The following is a 25,568-nucleotide window of genomic DNA, read 5'->3' as shown; positions in this document are numbered from 1 at the left end:
CAATAGAAAAAAATAGACTCTAAACTCTAAAGACCTACAGAGACCAAAACTAAGTCTTCAAACAGATATGGCCCCCAAGTCATTAAGCAGAGACACATTTAACCCTTTACATATGCAAGAAGTGACAAAGATTTAAAGTCAACGATAGAAATGCTATTTTTTTTTAAGAACTGTAATAGAGGGTAGACTAGGAACACTAAGTCCCATAAAGTTTGTTTTCAAAGAGCCATAATTCCCTGGTTGGGCTCTCAAATACTTAGTTATATGAAATTCCTATTAAAATGTTTTATGTTCTCAGCTCACTTAATAGCTTGATTTTTCTAGCAGTTTGTTTATGCCCAGCTTCCATGAATACAGAGAGAATCATGCTTTAAATAAAAATGAAATACAAGAAAAATGGTATTTGAAAGAATAGAAATCAAATTAAAATCTAAATTGCAAATCATCTAACATGTATAAGAAAGCTAAATTAGAACCCCAAGAAATGCTGAAAGGGAATATATTTTTAAGGGTCATAAACCAAATGATAATATTAATTGCAATAAGAGGGCTTATTTAAATGAAAAGCCCAAAACTAAGGATTTCATAAGCAATGTTCCTAATTTATATTCTTAACATGCTAACATTTGTTTCTGTCTTTTACATAGCTAACCAATTAGAGTATATTTCTAAGGAACCAATTTTATTTGCTGACAATTATTTGTTATCTTAGTTATAATTCTGCAGCTTTTCAAGCAACAAATGAATGTCTTACATCTGGAAAAGAAAACACAAAAAGTGATGGTATGATGTTTGAATACATGCAATTACTGGTATGTTACATTCTAATTAACATAATTAGCTTTGAAATAGTTCTCACAATAGCTGTCAACACTTGTGTCAATTTAGTGGCAGTTAATGACATGTGTAACAAAGATCTGCTATTTTTTCCACTTAAAAATAAAATAAACCTTTCCAATAAGAAAAGACAGGCAGCCTCACTGAATATTTAAAACTCTTTTTAACCAGTAAAGCTCTATTCCAGATGATTTAAAAAGCAGATCTTGTAGTTTATTCCAGGGGTCTAAAAATCGGGGTATGAGCACCCCAGTGGTGCACAATATAATCAACTGGGGTTTAGAAAACAAATATTAGAACATCACTTTTCATTTTTTAACATCTCTTCTTATTGGTTTTAGAACATTTCATATGCTGATATTGAAGCTGATAGCTGGTATGTACCAGTACTGATGGCTAACACACTTCCTTACAGGTTGGCTGATAGTCACAGCCACAAACACTCCAAGTACACCCTAACCTCCCTATCACCTACCCCAGGATTCTCCAATCCTGTCGGTGATGGTGGCAACCGAATTTGCCTCCAGGTCCCTTCTGAAATTCTACAGTAAATGTCCTCTCTAACAGTTTCCTAGTGGAGATACACAGGCCTGTTAAAATTCTCTCAGTACCTCCTCTAAGTACATAACAATCACTTTAAAATACATTTACATATTAGGGATGCTTACTGAAAAATGTTTTTACTGATGGGCTGAGCCAGAAAAAATGTTAGAGGCACAACAGGCATCTTCTAACTTTGTTACCCCTGGGCAAATGATAGCCAAATTTGGCAAAGGCAAAAAAAGATGGGAATATTAATAATACTTTCAGTAAAAGACTGTTAATCTTCTAAAGGTCCAAATATACAGGTAGTGTGGTAGTAGTATATAAAATGTTAATTCAAAAGAAAGCAAGACATCTGTTCAAGTCACATTTTTGTTGTATATGGTGAACACCTACAAGTCATATTTTTTATACAAAAAGAAGATTCATGAAGAGCAGGATCCTTATCTTTTGTGTAATCTTCTGTGTAATCCAATGAGAAGAATGAAAAGAAATGAGTTGGGTTTCTTTTTTCTAGTGGCCTTTTTATTTATTTATTTAGTGTTTTTTAACTTTTAAGTTCAGGGTACAAATACAGGTTTACATAGGTAAACCTGTGTCATGGGGGTTTGTTGTACAGATTATTTCATCGCCCAGGTGTTAAGCCCAGTACCCATTAGTTATTTTTCCTGATCCTCTCCGTCCTCCCACCCTCCACCCTCAAGCAGGCCCCAGTGTCTGGTGTTCCCAACTTTGTGCCCACGTCTTCTCATCATTTAGCTCCCACTTATAAGTTAGAACATGCAGTATTTGGTTTTCTGTTCCTGTGATAACTTGCTGAGGATAATGGCCTCCAGTTCCATCCATGTTCCTGCAAACGACATGATCTTGTTCATTGCTACGGCTGTATAATATTCCATAGTGTATCTGCACCCACATTTTCTTTATCCCATCTACCAAAATGTAACTAAAAGAATGTCTTTTTATTTTTTAAAGGCATCATCTCTTAAAGTCTACTCATGTCAAAAATGTTCTATTATCCTTCCCCCATAACTTCTAATTTCAAACAAGCCTTATATCTGACAAGTTATCCTGCAGAAAACATGGCAAATCTGCAGTTATCTGAAAAGAATCATAGAAAAGCTTATCGTCACAAGGCCAGCTTAATCAGTTCTATAAATCATACACTTTGGATGTACATTTAATGACACTTAAATTCCACAATCTAATAATACATCAGCTCCTCTTGTCCAAGATGACAATAATAGTTAATATTTATTGTGTTCTTATGTGTTCCAAGTGGATATCCTCAGTTGTATGATCTCACTTGACTCCAGCAACAACGACATGAGATAGGTACTATTAATATTCCCATTTTCCAGATGCACAGGAAGGTTATGTTCTTTGGTCAACGTCACATATCTAGTAGGTGGTAAGGTCAAGACTCCAACCCAGGCAGCCAGGCACTGGAGCCCATGCTCTTAAACATTACTCTAAACTGCCTATAACAATTAAATTCTAAATCAAGTACTTACACAACTGATCACAATTCAGGTTAGGGCCACAGCAGAGCATGATCTCTCTGGACAATGGGAAAGGGGTGAGCCAAGGTCTATCCGTTCCATCCAAGAAATTCTCCAATAACAGGGTTCATATTCAGAAGCAGAGCTCTCAAAGTTCAATTAAAATGTAGAGGTGCTATGGGCACAACCAAATATAAGTCCATGATATTTCATCTGGTGTCATTTAAAAGAGCCCACCCAAGGAAATATCCTAGATTCACATCTTCAACAGCTACAGCTCATTTTCCTGAGCTCTTTAGGCATTCAGGCCATTTTGAGGATGATGAGAGAAGGGGGGAGAAGGCAGGAAGAGACGCTTCCAGTCCTACTGAATTATGTAATAAATGCTTTGGTTCCGATATGCACTATTCCAAAGAGGGTCATGTAACCTGGGTTGGAGTGAGGGTGGGTAAAGAGGGCAAGGAAGAGGCAGTGCGTACACTAAAGTACAGACAGGTATTGTCCAGGCAGAGAAGAGAGTTACATAGAGAAGAGTTTTCTTTCTGGAATAAGGAAGAGCCTGGGAAGAGGAGTCTGAGGTCGGAGGAACGAATGGCAGGTGGTTCACTACCACCCATTATTCTGACAAACTCCAGAAGCACTTAAAGATGAGAAACCTCAACCCTTCATCGTGTGAATCTGTCAAGGAGATGAATGTGTCCAGAAAACAGGAACAAAACTCAGAGGTTTTTTAAAGTTTAACTGATGACTTTAAAATCAGAGCTTTATAAAAAGGGGGTACAAAGTATCACTTGTTCAGCATTATTTATAAAGCTAAACTTCATCACTGTATTTAGGAACCAAAGGGGGAAAAATGCCAACTTACACTTATACAAACAAGGAAAGAAATACCCGTACAAACCTAACTAAGCACCCATATAAACAAGGCAGGAGGCGTCTCTAATCAAAGGAAAACAAGTTGGTTACAGGCAATGAAGAGATATTTCATACGTAAGAGTACTAGAAGAGGCATTAATTCTTGTGAAAAGAATGATAAATGTATACCCCTGTTTTCTTAGGGTTACAGATTCACCCATTACACACTAGAACCCAATTATTACTCATTAAATACAGAATTCTACTGTGAAAACAGTAATGTACCTTCAATTCTTAGACTGTCTAGAACATACACCATCCAGAGAAGAATTCAAGTTTTGTTGGTGAATCATATTGGAAGGAAAGATACAGAGACAAATAAGTAAATGACAGACAGGAGGAACAGAAGTCTGGGATCTGAGGAAACAAACCTGAAGAAGCACTAGGGCTTGGAATGACAACCAGTCCTAGTATGGGTTCAGAATTATCAAAACTTGAGCAAGGGCTTTATGCCTCTACGTATTATTTGTAAAAATGCCTGCCACTACTTAGCACTCATTGTTGAAGACTTTTTTTAACGGAAGCTGATGTACCCTGAACAATAAAAGACTGAGTAGATCCCAAGTAGCTAAATTGGACGTTACCACACTGCTCCACATTTCACTTAAAAACAAATTACCAGTGTCGGATCACAAAGATCTCACAGTCCAGTAGGCCATGATGAATATGTAGCCACTGAATCTAACAAATGCACAGACTTACTTCCTTTTGGCTAAAGTCCTGGAAAATACCATGCTTTCCACCTTGGAGATTTCCTAAATTAAAAAGACTAGCTTAACTTAGGAAAATGAAGTGAAGGCTCACCATCCACCTTATATGGCATCACCATGAGTGGTGGTGGTGGTATTCTAGGGTGCAGATTAAGTCAGAACTCACTTCACCACTGATATCCATGAGCCTCTGAGTTTTCAGGTAGTTCCTCTGCCTTCTCAACTATCCTAGAAATATCACATTAAGAAGAAACATTATTGTCCACTGCACTGTCCACCTTTATCTACCACTCCCCACCCCATCACACTGTATGCAATTTCCACTTGGCCTTGAAGCTTGCCTAACCAAAACCTACTCAACATTTAACATTCAGTTCAAGTTGCAAAGTTTTCCCAGACACCTGCAGGTCAAGTCATTTTTCTGCTTCTATGAATTCTCATGGCTGCAAACTCTCCAGCATGTTATCTTCTACCTTGATCTTGGATTTCCCAAAAATCTTCTTCCAACTAGTTTATAGGCTCCTTAAAAGCAAGACCACGTTTCGTAAAGCTTTTCATACTAGTCAAATAAGAGGGAATCCATTAATAGCCAATTAACTGATCAATAAGCATCCTGGGGAATACACTGATTCAGAATCCCAGAGTAGACTGAAGCTTCACATGCCAATGAACCCGGAATAAGTATAATTACCACTACTACTCATTATACTAACCACAAAACTATATCTAGAAAAAGCAAGGTAGGAAACATATTGAGGCATGTTTTCCCAGAGCCACAATAACCAGGGATTTCCTAAGAAGTCTCTGAAGTAAAAGGATAATTTTTCATTATTCCCAAGACAGGAAATGCTACATCCCCATATCTTTCCCCCAATAAACTGCTGTCTAATTATTACGGGTTTCTTGGTTTCTTTTGAGAATAAGATAGCAAACAGGTCAATGCTGGTATTTTAACATGGGAGGAAATAGGATGCCAGAAGGACAAGCTGTGCCACCCCAGCAAGTCCACCAGAGGGGAACCTGTCCACACCAGTGGGCATTTCCATAACAGCGGCCGTCACTACTTTGCCACATTATTTTAATCATTTCCTCAGACATGGAAACCAGTAAAATCCTGAACAGCCTAACCATTTAGCTAGTCTTGGGCACCAGGAGCCTCTGAAAATGACAGAAACAGAATTAAGATCTCTTCAGTGTTCCTTTCATAAACAACTATTTTCTAAGTACTAACCACAGACCAGGCACTGTCCCTGGTGCTACAGATACAGTAAGGAATAGGTATTCCTTACTGTATCTGTACAGTAAGTGCAGGCATTTACCACCCTGCGGATCATCTCTTCATACTTGGTGGACAAGCTGTCCACCTCCTAAATGGGCACACCAGTTGGGTAAACAGGTAATAAATAAGCTCTAACATGCAGAGATCTATGTACATATATGTGTAGTATTGCTGTTCCAAGTTTGTTTTGCTCCCCTCTGTGCTGGTAAACAATTAGAAGAGGGCATGTGTTTCTATTATTTAAATCCCACATAATGTATATGGACACCGTTCGCCTCACTGTCAAATGGACCTTTGATAACAAGAAGTCACACTTGACTGGTCTGTCCAGGCACACCCACGCAGAGACCCACGCAGAGAGCTGCTCCAGCTGGTGCCCAATCCTTTCCAGGAAGGACAACACCTAAAGAGGGTAATGAACATTTTTTAACCTCTGCAAAATGAAAAGAAGAAAAAAAACTAAGACATGGCGACATTTTAAGTGACTACTCTGAGTGGAATTTCATTTTAGGAAAAATAAACTTCTCCCCCAAATATGTAGTTCTTCACTCGTTCTTAGACTGAATCACAATGCCCTTCACAAGCCTGCTAATTACCCATTGGGCACCCAGCCGTGTTTACAATAAGAATACACATTTAGAGTATCTTTTCACAGAGATAGCAGTTGGATTACAGAGAGGATTTTAGACTTCATTTTAAGCTGATCTTTGATTTACGGACTCATGTTAAACCAGCTACTCTGTGGATGGACTCAGGTGAGCCTATAATGAGATTTATCTTCATGGATTAGGCCTGACCTATAATAATCTGCTCAGGGCTCCCTACTGCTATTTCAGCACTGAGTTATGAAAATTCATCCCTTCACTATAAACAGAACCTAGCTCAGAGGGTAATAACTATGAGATGTATTACTCCATGAATACAAGCACTCCAGAGACTCTGATTATAATGTCCACAGCTGAAGGCACTATTTCACAATTGAGATTACTACTTTCCAGATGAAAAAGAATTCTGAGCTGTGGAATAATGCCTTCAGCTACACACATTGTAATCACACTCAGCAGTTCCTGTATCCCAAGAGCAATACAGGCTACCAACAGTTGGTTTGGTAAGCTGATTTAGGGAATAAAGGAAAGATGTTATAGGAGGCAGCACAAATAACCCTAATTTCACATTCGCTTTATCTACTGACTTTAGCATAAGAGTTCAACAGGTCCAATAACCATATTGATTTCACTAAAGCATAAATTTAAAAGAATAATTTTATAACCAAACCAACAAAGTTTTAAAGATAACACTATTGACTGCTGACCAGGGTATAGTGAGATGCACTTTACCAATCTAAAAGTATAAATTTGTACGGCATTCCTAGAAACAGCTTAGCAAGAGCTATGGAGAATGTCAACAATGCTTATATTCTTTGCCCCAATAATCCCACTCCAAGAATCTACCTGAAGAAATCATTAGAGGTGAATAAGGACTTATTTAAAATCTACTCATCACCATTATTTGCAGTAGGAAAAACTTGGAAATAACCTAAAGGGAAAAGTTTAGTAAATTATGATAAATCCACATACTGGAATATTATGCAGCCTTTAAATTGAGTCATAATGGCAATAGAGAAATGTTAATTCATAGATGAATTCTACAACTTTGGTTAAGCAATTTATTCAAGGGCATTCAAATTGTTCCTACATCAATATTTAACAGATACTCTTTCAGAGTTAACTAATTGGACTTCAGATCAGGTTTTTGGTTTTGAGCTATAAGGCTAATGAAGTATTGACATAATATTAAATGACTGCAAATAAAGTCTGTACCCTAAATAAATGCTGACATTATGTCTCTACATTCTGAATGAATTAAAAAGGAAAAATACACTTTTGCATACATTTAGTAAATTTTCCCTGACTTCTTATAATGCATTTCTTTTTTGCAAATGGAAAAGATGAATATTCATCAAGGCTCTTTGAATATATTACAGTTTAAATAGTTTGGTTTTAATATTTATAGAACATCATGAAATATAATTTCTCCATTAAAAGAAATGTATATGATGTCAAAAGACAGCCACTAAAGAAACATAAAATTAAGCCACTTAACCTAATATTTAAAAGTTAAAATACAGCATTTGAAAGCACCTTGTCCCTTCAAAAAAGTTAAGAATTCTAGAAAGATATTTTTCAGTTTGGTTGGCACATTTTGAGTAAAGATAAGAAAGAAAGAAACAAACTACTCCCACATCATGCAAGTAAGGACAAAAAGGTTAAATTCCTACCTCAATTCAAATGATCTAAGGGAAAAGTGCTTGTTTTCTTCCATTCTGGACAATACCATCTCACCTAAAGCTACCTCACAATCTCCAAGAAACACTTTTTCTACCAACCCCAAGAACATTGATGACAGCATTTCTTGAGTGACAGGCACTATGCAAAGTACTGCACAAGAGTTCATTCATTTAATCCTCACAATAACCTTCTGAGGTTATTACAACCATTAGCCCCACTTCACAAAGGAAGAAGCTGAAGTCCACACAGCCCTAACTGAGGCTAATAAATGGCAGAAGCTGGAGTTGAGCTCAGGCAGCCCATGTTCTCAACCACTCTGCTTTTCCCTTTCATTCTCATTTTCTAACTGAATGATTACAGCTTAATTCCTGAATAAGGTTTCCATAACTAATTTCTCTCTGGCTTGAAGAATAGCTTCTTGGTAAGGCTACATAATGTAAGCAAAAAATTTATCACAGATTAAAAACAAAACCATAAATATACAAGAGTCTGTTCTAGAGCACTGAAAATGTACAGAAAGGAGACATATGTTTATGCATTCAACAAGTTCACTGAGCATCCTACTATGTGCCAGGCACTATTCTAGGCACTGAGGAGACAGCTTGGAAAACAGAATTATCTCTGCCTTCATGAAATTTACATTAGAGTAGTAAGAGATATATAATAAAATAAGCAAACGATATGGTATACTGGACAGTGATAAGCTATGGCAAAAAATGAATGAAGGAAATGAAATATGTGGCAAGCAATATAGGGAACAGTTTGAAACAGGATGGTCAAGGAAGACCTCAATGGGAAGAATGTGAATGAAAACTTCACACAAAAAAGATGAGGCACAGGATTCCAACCAACCAGAAAATTAGAGAAAAATACCAGAAACTAATATTCATGGTGCTTCTGCCATCTATCTATTACTCCCAAGTACAAATGGAGTGAATATTTCTGATGATGGCCACATAGCCATTTTGAACTTCCATCATCAAGGCTTACACCCTTATTTTCCTACAAAGAAATAAGTTGCCACTGGTCCTGCTTTTGCCTCCTGAAATTTCCATCTTTCTTGCCAGAAAGCAGCATCTGTATAAATCCCCCGGCTTTTGACGACTGTGACTTCTGTGATAAACTACCCATGTGTGTGGGGAGGGACAGAAAGATGGAAGAAGCAAATGGGAAAATGAGTTTTCCTCTCTTCAGATTAATGTATATGAAGTATACATCTGACACTTCATCAGCACTCCCGGCTGGTGTCCCAGCAGGCAGAAACTGGCTGAGCATGTATTCTGCCAGCTACCAGGCTACTTAGGATGAATTGGCAACATGCCATTTATCTGAAATGCCCACTGTGTCTGGGAAAGGGAACACAACTACATTTAGCATTGCCAAGGAAAACTAGATACTTCAGGCTAGGAATTAATCTCCTCCTTGAGAAGGTAGTTAGCAATACCTTCAAGCTTGCCTATGGCATTTAAATCACTAAACGTCATGCATTTACTAAAATTCATACCTACCAAACCTCAGGGCCTTCATTTATATCTTACTAACATATTAATACCTCTCACGTTGAGGGCCTATACTTTTCTGAAATGTATTTTGTTGCAATTGGGCAGGGAACTGTTATATCGAGTGTAATGCTATCATCTGAACATAAACCAGTTTGGTTCCTTGTTTTTTCCAGTACCCCATACTTGAACACACACATCACTTCAACTTAGTCAGTGAATCAAAATATATAAACAAATGTGACTACATGATTGCTTAAAAGCAGACTAATGAAATTTCCTTGAATGTAGACACTAATAATCTCTTCACAAATTTTGTCACCATATTTTTTGAGTGGCTGATGTGAAACTAAATGGGATTTAGCCTGTAACATGGACTTTAAGGCCAATCACAGCTGTAAGATGCACACTGAACAGCAAAGCCATAGAGATTTTAGACGGATGGTCTTATTAGGTCACCCATTACAGCATGAAGAATCACACCATCGTGCTCACCTTGCAACTAAAAAAAAAAAAGTCACTTTTCCATAAATAATTATTTGTTCCTTCAACATTATTTATTGAATGCCTCCTATGTGCAAGGCATTGTCCTGAGAGCAGTGAAAAGTAGAAAGTAAAAATCAGACAAGAATTCTGCCCTCAAGGGGCTTGCAGTCTAGCAGGGAGGTATTCGGCATAAACACAAAGAACAAAAACGAAGGTGTGCCGTGATACATGTCAGGCGGAGTCAGGGGAAGGATGGCTTACAGCTGTACGACAGGCGCAAGGGGTAGACAGAGAGGCCAGGAGGAGAGGATCATCAGCATGAGGAATGTTCTACTGCACAACGCACCTCCACAAATGGCAATTTGTTTGGAAGACAAGGAAAAGAGAAAGCCAAAGAGAAGAAGGAAAAAGAAAAAATTCTACAAGGTGTACATTCCCACCTCTTCAGCACAATTCTCTCTCAGATCTATTAGTTGTAATTGGCAGAGATAATTTTGATATAATCCAATCTAAATGAGGCAGAAACATGAAACAGATCAACTTTAATGCCCCTTTAGCTGTGTGGTTCGACAAGCGGTACCAAAAGCAGGAAAAGGTCACTAACATGTACTTGAGTGACACGTCAAAGTAAGTGATAGGGCATCCAAATCTGGGCACATGGCAGCAGATTAGTAAGGAAATCAAGATGGTCGTCCGTCTGGCAGCTCTCCTCTGGCTGCTGCTCTTAATACAACAGAAGGTGATGGGCAAATAGTTTTCTGTAGACTATAATTAGGAACTAATGAACTCTCTGAAGGGAAAGATAAGGGTTAAATTTTAAACCTTCACTATCTAGTAGTAAATGACTAATCACATTCTGGCTTCTGTGCCCAAGCTTACCTACAATATAATAACAACAACAGAAATAATAATATTGCTAACATTTGTGACTTGTTATATGCCAGGTACTATAATAAGTTTTTTCTACATGGTATTTCAGCATTTTCCCCAGTGTTATATTAAGCAAACACTATAAACATAAAAACCTGCAGGTAAACAAGCTAATAATTTAAGTGATTCCTTGATAACAATGTCATCTGATAGATTTTGGGAGGTACTCTTCTCATGTTTTCTATTAATAGTTCTTACTGCATCCTCTTCCCAAATATCTTAGGTCAGGTGACATGTATTTCATCAATGAATAAGTCAGTTTCTGTTTCTTGGTATGTGACTATTAGTATTAGTAAGAAGATATATTACTTAAGAATGGCTGGACACGGTGGCTAATGCCTGTAATCCCAGCACTTTGGGAGGCCGAAGCAGGCGTATCACCTGAGGTCAGGAGTTCGTGACGAGCCTGGCCAACGTGGTAAAACGCCGTCTCTACTAAAAACGCAAAAATTAGTCAGGCATGGTGGTGTACTCCTGTAATCCCAGCTACTTGGGAGGCTGAGGCAGGAGAATTGCCTGAACCCAGAAGACGGAGGTTGCAGTGAGCCAAGACTGTGCCACTGCACTCCAGCCTGGGCAACAAGAGCGAAACTCCATCTCAAAAAACAAACAAACAAAAAGAAGATATATTACTTAAGAAAACATATTATTTTGTGACAGTGTTGTTTGAATTACAATGATTGACTTGGCAATAAACATACAGGATTACTATTTAGGTGTAAAGAATAATGTTGCAGCGGCTAAAAAAGCACCTCTGTCAAAAAAAATCATGAATTGTGAAGTATTTTCCTCTTTCCTTAAAAAGTAAATAATCAGAGTAAAATAAGCTCTTAAATAAAATTCCCTAAGAAGAAAAAGTCACTTTGGACTTGGGGATGGGATGGAGGAAAATGCTCTCTACCATCAGGTTAATTGTATCTTTTAAAAATAAGCCCTAGCCAGGCACAGTAGCATGCGCCTGTAGTCCCAGCTACTCAAGAGGCTGAGGCAGGAGGATCTCTTGAGCCCAGGAGTTTGAGGTGGCAGTGAGCTATGATGGTGCCACTGTATTCCAGCCTGGGCAAAAAAGCAAGACTTTGTCCCTAAAAATGAAAATAAAAATGAACTAAAAGTCCCAATATTTTCATGAGAGAAAAAAATATGAATTTTGGTTTAAATAGTCAATTTTGAAGTTGTAAACTATCCTGAAAGAAATTTCTTTAAAGATAATTATTTCACACATTTGAAATTATTCTGAAAGAAGAATCAGGGAATTCCAGAGAAGAAAGGGACTTTATAGACTGTTTAATGCCTCTTTTCATCTTACAGGCACAAATGAGGTGAGAGAATTTGAGAAACGGACTTGTCCAAGTTTATACAGCTATCTAATGGCAAAAGCAGGGCTAGAGGCTAGACCTGAACAAAATCTGCATCCATTACTGCATTATTTCCAAATATCCAACATAATTTATTACCAATGCATAAAATTATAAGACACAATACATTGATTTATATATCATTTGCATCTTCATCAATAAAAGGTGTTTAAAATCTATTTCCATATCATACAACCCTACCACCCACGCAAAAGTAACTTGTACAGACTTCTAAGCTGAGCCAAAGGCCAAAACAAAGAAGGGCCCACCAGCAAAAACAAAAAAAAAATTCTAATAAGCAAGTTAAATATAAAGGTCTACACCAGGGAAAAAATAGAAATGTGCGAATTCATGCTGCTAACAAATACACACATATTTATGGAGAGTGCTGAAGTTGGAAAAATCACCATTTTCAAACATAGAAAAGAGTGATCCAGGCAAGAATCACCAATGGATTCTTGGGGAAAATTTTGATGAAAAGCGTACTTGCATTGCTTAAAAGTACCTCCCAGGTTGCTCATAGATTGCGGGAGAGAAAGTGGTAACTACAGTGGAGAAATCAGGCAACTCTTTGACTGGATGATCACAATTAACATCACAGAGAGGGGCAGATGGATGTGATGGGCCTCCAGACCTCATTCCTTAAGAGGACATGACATCACCAGTGTCGTATTCTTGCCTGGAATGCAAAAACCTGAATCTCACCGTGAGGAGAGAGCAAACAAATATGAGAAATAGTCCCTTAAAAATAAGCCATTAAAAAATTCTTCAAAAATATCAAATGTCATAAGAGACAAAGACTGTGGAAACATCCCAGATTAAAGGGGACTAAAGGGAGGGACAATTTAATGCAACACATGACCCTAGACTGGATCCTACACTGGAAGAGGGAAAATGCTATAAAGGACATTAATGAGTCAATTGATAAAACTGAAATACAGATGGCAGAGCAGATAACCGTACTGTGTCAGTCATAAATTTACTCCAGTTGATAACGGTGATAACAAAGGTCTATGATATATAGATGATGCACTCTCAAATACCTCAAAAAATCATGTGTGTATGTACACATACACACATACATACACATATACACAAAGAGAAAGGAAATTATGAAGCTAATTGGGCAAGGTGTTAGTCAGATCTAGATAAAGGATAAACCCGTATTCTAATAATTTTTCTTATTCTTGCAACTTTTCCATGAGTTTTATATTATTTCCAAATAAAAAGCTACAAAAAGGCCTAGAAATACTTTCATTTCTTTTGGGAGAAGGGTAGAGATGAGGCCAAAATTGAGAGAAATCCTCCAAACTGGGTACAGGTGCAGAAATTAGCACATTGAAAGCAAGGAATTTCACATTGCCAAATATGTGCTTAACGTCACATGTGGGTAAGTTTAAATATAGTTAAACTCAATTAACTTATATTGTCCCTAGGGAGGTGATGAGCTGGAGCACCCTCCACCGCCGCCCGCGGACACTCACCAGGCTGGCGGTGAGCGACGGTGCCGACTGGCCCAGGGCCTGGTTGCGCATGCGCACGAGGTTGGACGTCTCTGCAGAGGCCGGCCAGGCCTGTCCCGCCACCGGGTTTGGAAGGAGGTACCTCCCTGTTGGAGTTAAAGAGAAGAAAATGTAAGTGACAGGCAGACAGTAGTAGTCTTATTGCAATGGGGGTGAGGGTGGGGTGTCTCTTCCTGGCCAACCTTGTTCTGTATTACTTCTGCCATACCCAGTAATAACATTAATAGCAACCTGGGAAAACTTGTTCTAATTAAGTCAGGAGATCCAGTGGCAGGGTCTGGCCCTGACCTCCGACATCATCTCCTGCATGAGTGTAGCCTCATCAAGGTAGGATGAGGTGTTTTTTTCCCATCTGCCTATACCAAGGGAATGCGTTGAGAATATATATAAGTACACAAAGCATTCTCCGCATCACAGAAGTAAGCGCGTGCATTTTAAGTGTTCTTTGAAAAAATCTAATATGGAAAGTGATCTAGGACTCAGTTATAAAATAATCTACAAAGTGGAGATCATGACCAACAAAAGGAAACAGAATTCTATCAAGATGAAATGGGGCTGGTGCCTCTCCCCCAGCTCCTTTTTTCTCTGAAGGGCAGGTGGCCATCCAACTGTGTCTGTGGGATACATAATCATATCCATTTGCATAAATCAGGACATCAATGTCAGTCTAGGTTCACTGAGTAATTTCCATCAACCTTGAACTCTAATATATAACTATATGTTTTTAAAAGTCAAACAGCTGAACCCAATTCACACTACGTTACTTCCTTGATACATGGACTTGACTAATATTAACACACGAGAAATGATAGTTTTTGACTTCAGGAAAGTTAGGATGGACATGAATACTCACATAGCAATAAAGGTCAGTAAAAGTAGAGACTGTGTTTAATTTTCATCTGCTTTGCCCCAATATTAGCAGAATTACTGGCCATAATAGCTGCTCAATAAATATTTACTAAACGATGAAAGGACATGTAGACATTTCCTTCCAAAAAAACAGACAATGAAAAGATGGCAGACCACACAAAGAATCTCATCTTAGGGACCCCAGCCTCATTCCTCTCCGGAATCATGAGGGACTGCAGCATGCGTAGCTGGTGGCCCTGCAGCACAGGTAACATCTGTTCCTCATTTTTCCCTCAGGCATGCATCCCACAAGCATATTGTACTAGTTAATAATGATTGCAGTATATTAACCAGTTTACCATTACCGCACATGCTAACTACCAGCACTGTCAAAGCACAGGAGCTAAGGGCATCTCCTGTCAATTGTCCATGTGAAGAAGTCCATTGCTTTATTTAAGTCAAGTGCTTTCAAAAATTTGTATTTTAGTTGCAGAGGAAAAAATGGCTTCTTTTGCCAAAATTGCTTTTTCACTCTTTTATTATAGAGTGAAAGCACAGACTCTGGAGAAAAATTAGATCTTCTTTTGAAATCCTGCTCTGTAGCTGAATGACACTGGGAAAGTTAGTCAATCTCTCCTGGACTTGATTTTTCCATCTGTAAAATAGGGGTGATAGACTTGACTATGTAAAGTTATTGAGGGGATCAGAGAATTTTGTAAGTACAGTACTCAGTAAATGTTAACTATTTAGCCATAACAGCAGTAAAAATGAAAAGTATCTTCTTTATTTGGGATGGGCTTTTCATTCACAAGAAGAAAATGCAAATATATACAAAGGAACAAAAATTACCTATCATCACACCAGAGAAAACCACTATCAACACCTTAGTGATTTTCCTCTAGACTTTCTTTCTACAACCTATATTTTCTTGCAAAAAAATGTGATACTGATTTTTGTCACCTGCTTCCTGCCAACCCTACATAATAGATTGACTTTTTCCAAGCAAATAAATGTAGCAAATGTCAATTAATTTAAACACTGCCATTGAAAATTCAACGACAGTGAACTTCTGTGGTTCTGATCACCATCTCAAAAACATTCAGACATATTTTGGGGCAAGGTATGTTGCATTTGAAGTCTAGAATTTTAATTTTTTCCTTTCCTTATTTTGAAATGTACACTAAAAGCTGAACTAAGAACGGCTTTGAGAAGTCGGTCCCCTGCAGGCCCAAAGGCAGGTAATTAATGAGGAAGAGCAGGAAAACTATAGACTGCATTTAGGAATGCTGCATTAATATTACAGGAATAAATGGTTTCCTTAATACAGAAATCACTCAATATTTGAAGGACTCACTTGTTAAAAATATAAAAACCTCTAATAAGCTGAATCCATTTTTTCCTCTCTCCTATGTCATTTTCTATATTTTATTCGTATTTATTTATTTGTATTTTATTTGCATTTTCTTTGTTCATGTTTTGGAAAAGGGCATGATAAGAGGTACAGAAGCTACATGATGCACAGTTTATATGATGGAGAGAACCCACTATAGCCTCACTGTTGTTCTGCCTCCATATGCTTCATTTTAAAGAAAACTGAAGGTAGATTTAAAAAAAAAAACTTGGGAGAATTTAATGTAAAATAGAAAAAATTAAAGGCAAAGTATTTTTACTCAGTGAAGAATTCAAAAAATCTTTTTTTCCTTTAGTAGAAAATAATTATTACGCTGGGTGCAGTGGCTCACGCCTGTAATACCAACACTTTGGGAGGCCAAGGTGAGCGGGTCCCTCGAGTCTAAGGGTTCAAGACCAGCCTGGGCAACATAGTGAGGCCCTGTCTCTACAAAAAATTAAAAAGTTAGCCAGGTGTGGTGGCACACATCTGTGGTCCCAGCTACTCAGGAGGCTGAGAAGGGAGGACCTCGTAAGCCTAGGAGGCAGAGGTTGCAGTGAGCCAAGATTGTACCACTGCACTCCACCCTGGGTGACAGAGTGAGACACTATCTCAACAAATATAATAATAATACAAAACAAAATAATTATTAGACTGTCTCTGTATAATTCTCCTGATGTGAGGAAATAAGTTTATTCTTTTCTGTATCCCCAGTACCTGTTATAGGGCCTGGCACTTAGTAAATGCTCAACAAATGTTTGTTGACTGAAATGCAGGGAAACCATACTATTAGAACAATACTTGATCAAGTCTCAACAGGAAGAAAACCACTGAACAGATAATTTTCTTAAACTTCCTTTATAAGTATAAAGTAATAGCTAAAATACATTGAGGCCTTATTATATACCAGGCACTGCAACATCCTAACAATCATATGGGATAGGTATTATTATCTCCAGTTTAAACCCAGAGAGGTACATAACTAGGCAAGAGGATACAGCTACAGAAATGGGCAAAAATCAGGATTCTGACTCGAAAGCCCCATCTACTCCAGGAAAATATTCATCACATATGTTTAGGTGAAGAACAAGTTATAAATTAAGACAGAATGTTCTATATTTATACAAAAATAACATATTATTTATAAAGAGAAAAGCACCTGGAAAGATGGGAACAGAGTGATTCAAACCACAGGCTTGGAATCAGGCACAAATGGGTCTGCAACCTAGCATTTTTTGTTTTGTTTTGTTTTTTGAGACAGGGTCTCACTCTGTCACTCAGGCTGGAGTACAATGGCGCAACCTTGGCTCACTGCAACCTCCGCCTCCCGGGTTCAAGTGATTCTCCTGCCTCAGCCTCCCAAGTAGCTGGGATTACAGGCACGCACCACCATGCCCAGCTAATTTTTGTTTTTAGTAGAGACGGGGTTTTACCATGATGTAGAATGGCGCAATCTCAGCTCACCGCAACCTCTGCCTCCTGGCCTCAAGTGATCCACCCGCCTAAGCCTCCCAAAGTGTTGGGATTACAGGCATGAGCCGCCATGCTCAATCTGCAACCCAGTTTTTACAGTCACATGCAGTTGAGCAACTTATTTAGTTCCAAGCCCCCAATATTCCCATCTCTAAAAGGGGGATAATACCTTACAAAGTGGCAGATAAGATTAAAGGAGATAATACACTTAGTCACTCCACCTAGGACATGGAAAAGCAGTCAATGAACTCACACTTCATATTATTGTAAGACCTGCATCCTCCACCACCACCATAGCAACAGAATAAAACACGGTAACTGGGTTCTTAGGCCGGGTCACACACACACAAAAGAATAATATGGAAAGATATTGAAACAAATAATATTTCTTCTTGTAAGTGATAAACAGCAAATTCAGAATTGTAGTCATCTCTGGCAGAAAAAATGAGGGGTGGGTGCAGGGAGGAGTATGCTAGATCTGTAATATTTTATTATTTTAAAAATTACCAGCAGGGAATAATAGGGTTTGCTACTTCAACTTAGAAGTGTACATGAAGAATTAAGTTTTTGACTTGTGGCTTTAATAAATTTAATATGAAATTTTTTAATGTATCCGGAGAATGTAGCAAATATTAAGCTTTGATAAAGCTGGCTGATAGGTATATGGGGTTGTATAGAATTATTCTCTATTAATTTCTGTACATATTTTATAATATTACTTTTAATAATTCCTAGCAAAAAATGCGTTTTGTATTCTTGCATGGCAAACTGGCCAGGAGCACATTCCCTCAACTCCTCAAGATGGTAGTTCCTATGGCCCAGGTCAGGGACCCCAGAGGTCTAGGTGATCATGGAGGACTCCTACTTCCTAGGTTGAAAAGCAAGGAGCCAGGGGAGAGATTTGATGGGGAATGGGAGCAAAGAGGTACCACGACGAATCTCAACATCAAAGTCAAAGCAACAGGGACTGGGAAAGGCTCTCTCTCTGCCAGTGGGAGGGCAAAACAAAAGCAGGCAAAACTCCCAGGTAAGGCCTCAGTACAGGAAATTCATAAGCTAGGATCCTGGCTCAATGAGACCAAGCATGGTTCAATGAGAAGTTGGACTCTGAACAGAATCCAGAACCAGCACCCAGCGCTGGGGAACACAAAGAAAGGAACACCTGAGCCATGCCCTTTCTCTCCCCACACTCTGAGCCATGCTTTCAATACTGCAGTTTTGTTACATCTCACAGGATATTGTAAAGCAAGCAGAGACCACTGAGAACAAACATGCATGCCATCTTGTCCTTCTCTGAAATCACTCAATTTAACATTATTATGTACATTTTATTTGTGGCTATCTTGTGAAAGTCCAATCTTGGTAACAAGACCAAAGGTGTGCTTTCAATTCTTTTGTTACCTCAACAGCCTAACCCAAAAGACAAGACTTTGACATCCAGTAACTGATCTGTCCTTAGCCCATGTTCTTATATAACACCTTCTTCAAGCCCAACAGGATAGAAAGACCCTTGCCAGTAATGGTAAAAATTAATTGCTCTAGTTGTGGTTGACTTTAATGTCAGACTGCTGAGTTCCTATTCTAAATTCCCAAACTGATTCCATCACTTATAACATGAACTTCTCCAAACCTCAAGTTCCTGAGTAGAACAGGGCCAAACTTATACGGCTGTTGTAAAATCAAAAAATAGAAAATATACAATGAACACTCAATAAATATAAGCTTAAAAAATAAGAAACACCAAGAGCTACCCAACACACATTAGATTATAAAGTGAGCAGAAATAAAATTTTGTTAAACCACTGGAAAAAATTAGGAAGCACTTATATACATATACAATGAAATGCCTATAATGCAATGATGGGTTAGATTTTAGATGTCGTTATTTGCGTAGGTCTTGTCCTGAGGAATCATATGAATGTTATAAATTGGAGGGTCTGTTAATACAACACATGGGATATTTTATTCCTGCCTAGACCCCCATTAGTGTTAATAGAGAAAAGAGGACAACAGATGGATTTAAGACAGTCATTAGAAGGCACTAACATGATACCACAGTTGATAGTGATTACATCAAACTTTATATAAATTCACTTTTTGATGACTATCAAGAGCCTCTAAAAAGCGTGTTGCTGTCGTATTCATGCATCATTTGCTGCCTACAATTTAAGAAAATTAGCATCTGTCAATGGCATTATTCAGCTGCACAGGGTGGAAATTAATGGATAATACCATTTCTAATTTGTTGTATGAGAGGTGAGCTTGCCTAGCAATCTGGCTGCTCTATTTTAATACCGAATTGAGCTTGTTGTTACAATTGGAACTGGATTAGCTCTGTGTTCTTTGGAAAAATGTTTCCAAAATTCTACTGTGCTTACTGAAACATGTATCAAATGTTTTCTACTGGCGTGACTAGAATTTAGAGGCAATAAATAAAGGTCTGTATTAAAGCTGGAATCAGTTGGACGGATTGATACAAGAGCGTGTCAGGTCTCAACCATAGAGGTGTGGGTTGTTTGAATGGACTTTTTGTACTGGTTATTTTTGCTGTTTTAGCCAAAGGGCCTCAGTTAACAGAGTTAGAGTGTAAAGTTCTGTAGCCTTGTACGGTTATATGTACTTTAAAATAAATACATTACTGAATCTAGACCCAGATCATGCCTTGGTTCTATCAAGGCTATATATGACCTCTCCTAGAGTGTGTTTTGTTTTCTTTTTTCCTTCTTTTTTTTTTTTTTTTTGAGACGAAGTCTCACTCTTGTCCCCCAGGCTGGAGTGCAGTGGCATGATCTCGGCTCACTGCAACCTCCACCTCCCGGGTTCAAGTGATTTTCCTGCCTCAGCCTCCCGAGTAGCCGGGATTACAGGCGCCCACCACCATGCCTGCCTAATTTTTATATTTTTAGTAGAGACAGGGTTTCACCATGTTGGCCAGGCTGGCCTCAAACTCCTGACCTCAAGTGATCCACCCACCTCGGCCTCCCAAAGTGCTGGGAGTGTTACAGGTGTGAGCCACTGTGCCCAGCCACGACACATGCTTTCAAAGCACAAGCTGGAAGTATCCCTCTGAAGTAGAAAAATACCAAGTCTGCAATAATTTTAGCAGAATGGCCATATAAAGAATTAAATATAGCCTCTGGAGATCTACTTTATCATTGGGGAATAATGGTACCTGACTAGATTTGAAAGCTTCCATTAAAAAAGTTCCATATCACCTGAAGTGCAATATATATTTAGTAGCCAATCCATAGTCTTAAATTTTGGGTGATTTTTCTTGGACTATAAGCAGGACACCAAAGAGAAAATAAGACCTAGTAACCATATAACAAAGCTCTCTCTTGATGTGACTTCTGGTTCTCAGTCATACAGGAGAACTCTGAAAAAATGTGTACATCCCTCTAAGGTACCAACCAGGAAAAGGGGAAGCTGAAGTGGCCCAGATATCACTCTCAAGGGTTTTGGGGAGATTTTAAGGACAGCCATAAAAGGCAGGCAGGAAGAACAGGGGTAGCACTGCAGAAGTTAAGGGACTAGAAACAAAAAGAACAATGGCAAGCTGGCACTGAATTGGTGCCATGAGCAGGCAGACAGGGCACAGGCTCTGTTGCCAAACCTTGTTCTCGTCCTATATCTTTACAGGTATATAGGTTAATAGGTTGTGGCTAACAGCCTCTCTTTGCCTAGACATCTCTACTGAAGCTCTCAGAACAGCTCCCAGAGAGTTTACACCCACCACTAACCTGGGAGCAGGGACATTCTCATCATTTTACCTTCCCTGTGTCTAGTAAAACCTCCCTTGCTTAATCTCACTTCTGGGTAAATCCACAAAGGAAGTAAAAGTAGGGGCTCAAATAGATATTTGTACTCCCATGTTCATAGCAGCATTAGTCACAATAGCCGAAAGGAGGAAACAACTCAAGTATTCATTGAGGGATGAATGGAGCGCAATGGAATATTACTCAACCTCAAAAAGGAAGGTAATTCTGACTTGTGTTACAACATGGAGGAACCTTGGAGGCATGCTGAAAGAAATAAACCAGTCACAAAAGGTCAGATATTGTATTGAGAGGTGAAGCCAGCTGGACCTTCCTGGGTTGAGTGGGGACTTGGAGAACTTTTCTGTCTAGCTAGAGGATTGTAAACACACCAATCAGTGCTCTGTGTCTAGCTAAAGGATTGTAAATGCACCAATCAGCACTCTGTAAAAATGCACCAATCAGCGCTCTGGGTCTAGCTAAAGGATTGTAAATGCACCAATCAGCACTCTGTGTCTAGCTAAAGGATTGTAAATGCACCAATCAGCACTCTGTAAAATGGACCAATCAGCACTCTGTAAAATGGACAAATCAGCGCTCTGTAAAATGGACCAATCAGCAGGACATGGGCAGGGCCAAATAAGGGACTAAAAGCTGGCCACCCGAGCCAGCAGTAGCAACCTGCTTGGGTCCCCTTCCACACTGTGGAAGCTTTGTTCTTTCACTCTTCACAATAAATCTTGCTGCTGCTCACTCTTTGGGTCCTCACCACCTTTAAGAGCTGTAACACTCGACACAAAGGTCCGCAGCTTCATTCTTGAAGTCAGCGAGACCATGAGCCCACTGGAAGGAAGAAACTCTGGACACATCTGAAGGAACAAACTCCGGACACACCATCTTTAAAAACTGTAACACTCACCGCGAAGGTCCGCAGCTTCATTCTTGAAGTCAGTGAGACCAAGAACCCACCGGAAGGAACCAATTCTGGACACAGTATGATTCCATTTATGTGAAGTACCCAGAATAGTCAAATGCATTCTTTCATAGAAAGTGTAACAGTGGTTTACAGGGGCTGGGGGGAGTGAGGAATGGGGAGTCCCTGTTTAATGGGTACAAAGTTTCAGTTTGGGATGACGAAAATGTTCTGGAGATGGATAGTGCTGATGGTTGTACTTAATGCCGTTAAATTATACATGTAAAAATAGTTAAATGGTAAATTTTGTTATGTATATATTTTACCACAATGTTTAACCTGCCTGCCCCCCAGTCCCTTGCTTGGCCAATACCATTGTACCTTATAGACAAAAAATAAGGTGATCCCTTTTGTTGTCCAAAAGGAGGTATCCACATTAACTATAATACCACCTGCTTTTGCAAATTATACTTTATAACATAAGCCCTCCCAATCATTTATAAGTTAGGGGAAATGAGTTTTTAAAGAACCTGTCAAACTTAAGAAATGAAGAAGGGGCAATGACCGCAAAGAGTCACTGTCTAAATCTGGGCAGAATTCATGACTCAGCAGCCATCACCCTAATTCCATCACCATCAAGAGATTCTTCTTCTCTGCCCCATTGCTCACTCCTAAACATTGTTCCCTCATCGTCCTGACTCTCATCCTCATGGGCAATTACAGCTTCCCTTATTCATCTTCAGCTGTGCTTCCCACAACAGAGACATGGTTCCCTTCATCTGCCATTCACATGGGTGACTGACTTCCAATTTCTTGTCCTCACTGCAAAAGAATGACCGTACCTAGACAGCAACAACAATGCTGCTAAATCATTCTTCTTAATGGCATAAATGAATACAATTTGAGAAACCAACAGACCTGTGATCAGAAAGTGCAGAAATTCACTGACTCCTATACTGAACTGCTATTCTAGCCTTTAAAAAAAAAAAAAAAAAAAAGTGCCATGTGTTTACTCACACAAGGGAAGTCCAAAGCAGAGCCTTGACTCTAAGTGCTCAAAGACATCACTGACTACTGACCAATGATCTCCAACTGACAAGGAAACTGAAAGCTGGACCAAGAGCAGCTGCAAGTCTTTTGGAAGGCTGGTATTGGGAGTAGGGTGATGCCAAGAGGGCATCAAGGTCTTAAGACTGTAAGACTGAAATTTATTTGCTAAACTATGTTTCCACAAGACTGAAATCCACCAGAGATGCCCAATTTCACTTTTTAGAATATTATCACCAGCATTCCACACTTAACACAGAATGCCAGCACAACATTGCTAACTATAAAATTTGCCTGGTGAGCAAGTCAGAGCATTGCTGTGAAAGGAAGCTCCTAGCAAGGGGGACAGGTATCAGAAGTTTTTCTTTCACGTGGGCCCAGACAGACTAAGTACCTGACAAATGTTTTAAGGAGTCACTAAAAAGTCCAATTCCATGCTGTGAGAGAACTAGGGACGGGTGAAAAACGACAGAACATACATGTCTACAATACAGAAATCAAGGTCTTTGAACAAACCATGAGGCTATGGAGCAGAAACTCAAGTTGCCACTGCCACTATGAACCAGAGATGCAGTGTTAAGAATAATTTTTGGTATGGGTAATATGGCAAGGTGATTCAAAGATAAAGTCATCTTTTCACCCTCAATCATAGATAGCCACACTGTTACTCTTGCCGTATGATAAAAGAGCAAAAATGCTAACACATAGTTTATTTTTAAATGGAAACACATTAAAGTCAGACTTAAAGAGAAATATATTTGACCTTTCTTTTACTTTCCCTTAACTTGTTCATAAAAAAACTATTTCTTCTTATGTACCAAGATTATCACTCTCAAATTCTAATAAGGGCAGATATTAGGACCAAATTAATGCATGCAATAAAGCTTGGTAAGCTGTAATGTTTCTATTATTACAAGCACATCACTGCCTTTGGGTTTACCAACACCCAGCAAATTCTCCCATTCTGCACTGAGGCCCAGCCCTGGCCACCAACTCCCTGTTTTACCTAGACCACCAAGGCAGTTGTCCATCAGGTGGCATTTTTCTGGATTTAAAATTCTTATCAAAAAATAAATAATGGTTTGGCCCCAAACTCCAGTTGCATAGACCAAAGACTAATGTGACAACTTAAAATTGATTTTTAAAGAAGTATTAAATAGAGCCTACACTAATGAGAACATGGTAACAAGATTCTGACATCAAGCAGCGTTGCTGAGAATGAATGTCTGCCTGAGTGAGGGTACCCAAGAGGTGGGTAGTGGTGGTGTCTGAGCAATGCTAGGCAGAGGTCAGTGTTAACATCTGCAATCTGGCTTCCCTCAATTCGCGTATTGAAATATAATTCAGTAGAATGAATTGCTAGACATGTCTAACCCCCCTGGGAAATGACAGATATTGATGAATGCTGCCGGCAAGATATATGGAAGGAAACAGCAAATAAATAGAACCATTTTTTCTCAGAGTCATTTTGTGGATATGTGGAACAGCTGTTAAACTACTTGTCAGCTCCCTCTCTGTCTTCCTCCTCATCCTCCCTCTCCCCAGCTGCCTTATCTACACCATTCTAAAACCTCCCTAAGGACCAGTACCTGGCCCTCTTTAAAATAATAATCAAATGATTAAGAGTCATCTCTTCCTCCTCCCCATCACACTCTGACTTCTCAAACCAGTCAGTGCAACCCTTTCTAAGATTTCACTCCATCTAAATGTGTTCACTGCCCCCTCCAGATCCTTGAAAGACCCTTAATTTCTAAACTCATAAAATCAAACTGTTGATTTCAAGTCCATCACCAAAGATCCCAGGCACGAGGTTTAAATCCTAAAATCAAACCCTGACTACTATCATGTATCCACCGTGTGACCTTGGACAGGCTTAATCTTCTAAGCCTCAGTTACCATAAACATGCTGTACAATGGCGATGATACCAATCTTACAAGGTGATGAGAATTTAGAATGTAAACAAAGAACCTATCGTCTGACAAAAGGCCCAAAATAAATTATTACTTTTTATCCACTCTACTTTTCACTGTTAAACAGCTCCTCCTGGCAACAGTCCTCCTCCTTGGTGTCATCTTCGGATCAGATCAAATTCTCTCCAGCACTGGGAACTTGGAGCATACCTGGTTCTTGTTCCATCCAACAGGTGGACTCAGGAGTACAAAATGGAAAAGCAGTCAGACATCAGTTTGCATCCTCCTTTCACCATTTATTAGCTAGAGGGCCCCGGATAAATACCTTGACCTCTCTGAGCTTCGATTTCCTCACCTCCAGTG

The 25,568-nt window shown here is 38.9% G+C and overlaps 1 protein-coding gene across 9 annotated transcripts in view; it reads right to left on the bottom strand.

The window, feature by feature from the left end:
• MAST4 (microtubule associated serine/threonine kinase family member 4) overlaps positions 1-25,568 on the bottom strand; it is a 569,328-nt gene that overhangs the window by 366,812 nt on the left and 176,948 nt on the right. For all 9 annotated transcript variants that reach the window (XM_024247058.3, XM_024247059.3, XM_054556424.2 and 6 more), the window contains exon 3: positions 13,829-13,953. In XM_024247058.3, the coding sequence (XP_024102826.3) occupies positions 13,829-13,953 (125 nt within the window). The remainder of the gene's footprint in view (positions 1-13,828; positions 13,954-25,568) is intronic.

This window comes from Pongo abelii, chromosome 4 (assembly GCF_028885655.2).
Source record: "Pongo abelii isolate AG06213 chromosome 4, NHGRI_mPonAbe1-v2.0_pri, whole genome shotgun sequence".
NCBI lineage: Eukaryota > Metazoa > Chordata > Mammalia > Primates > Hominidae > Pongo > Pongo abelii.
This window is presented reverse-complemented; position numbering and strand designations above follow the sequence as displayed.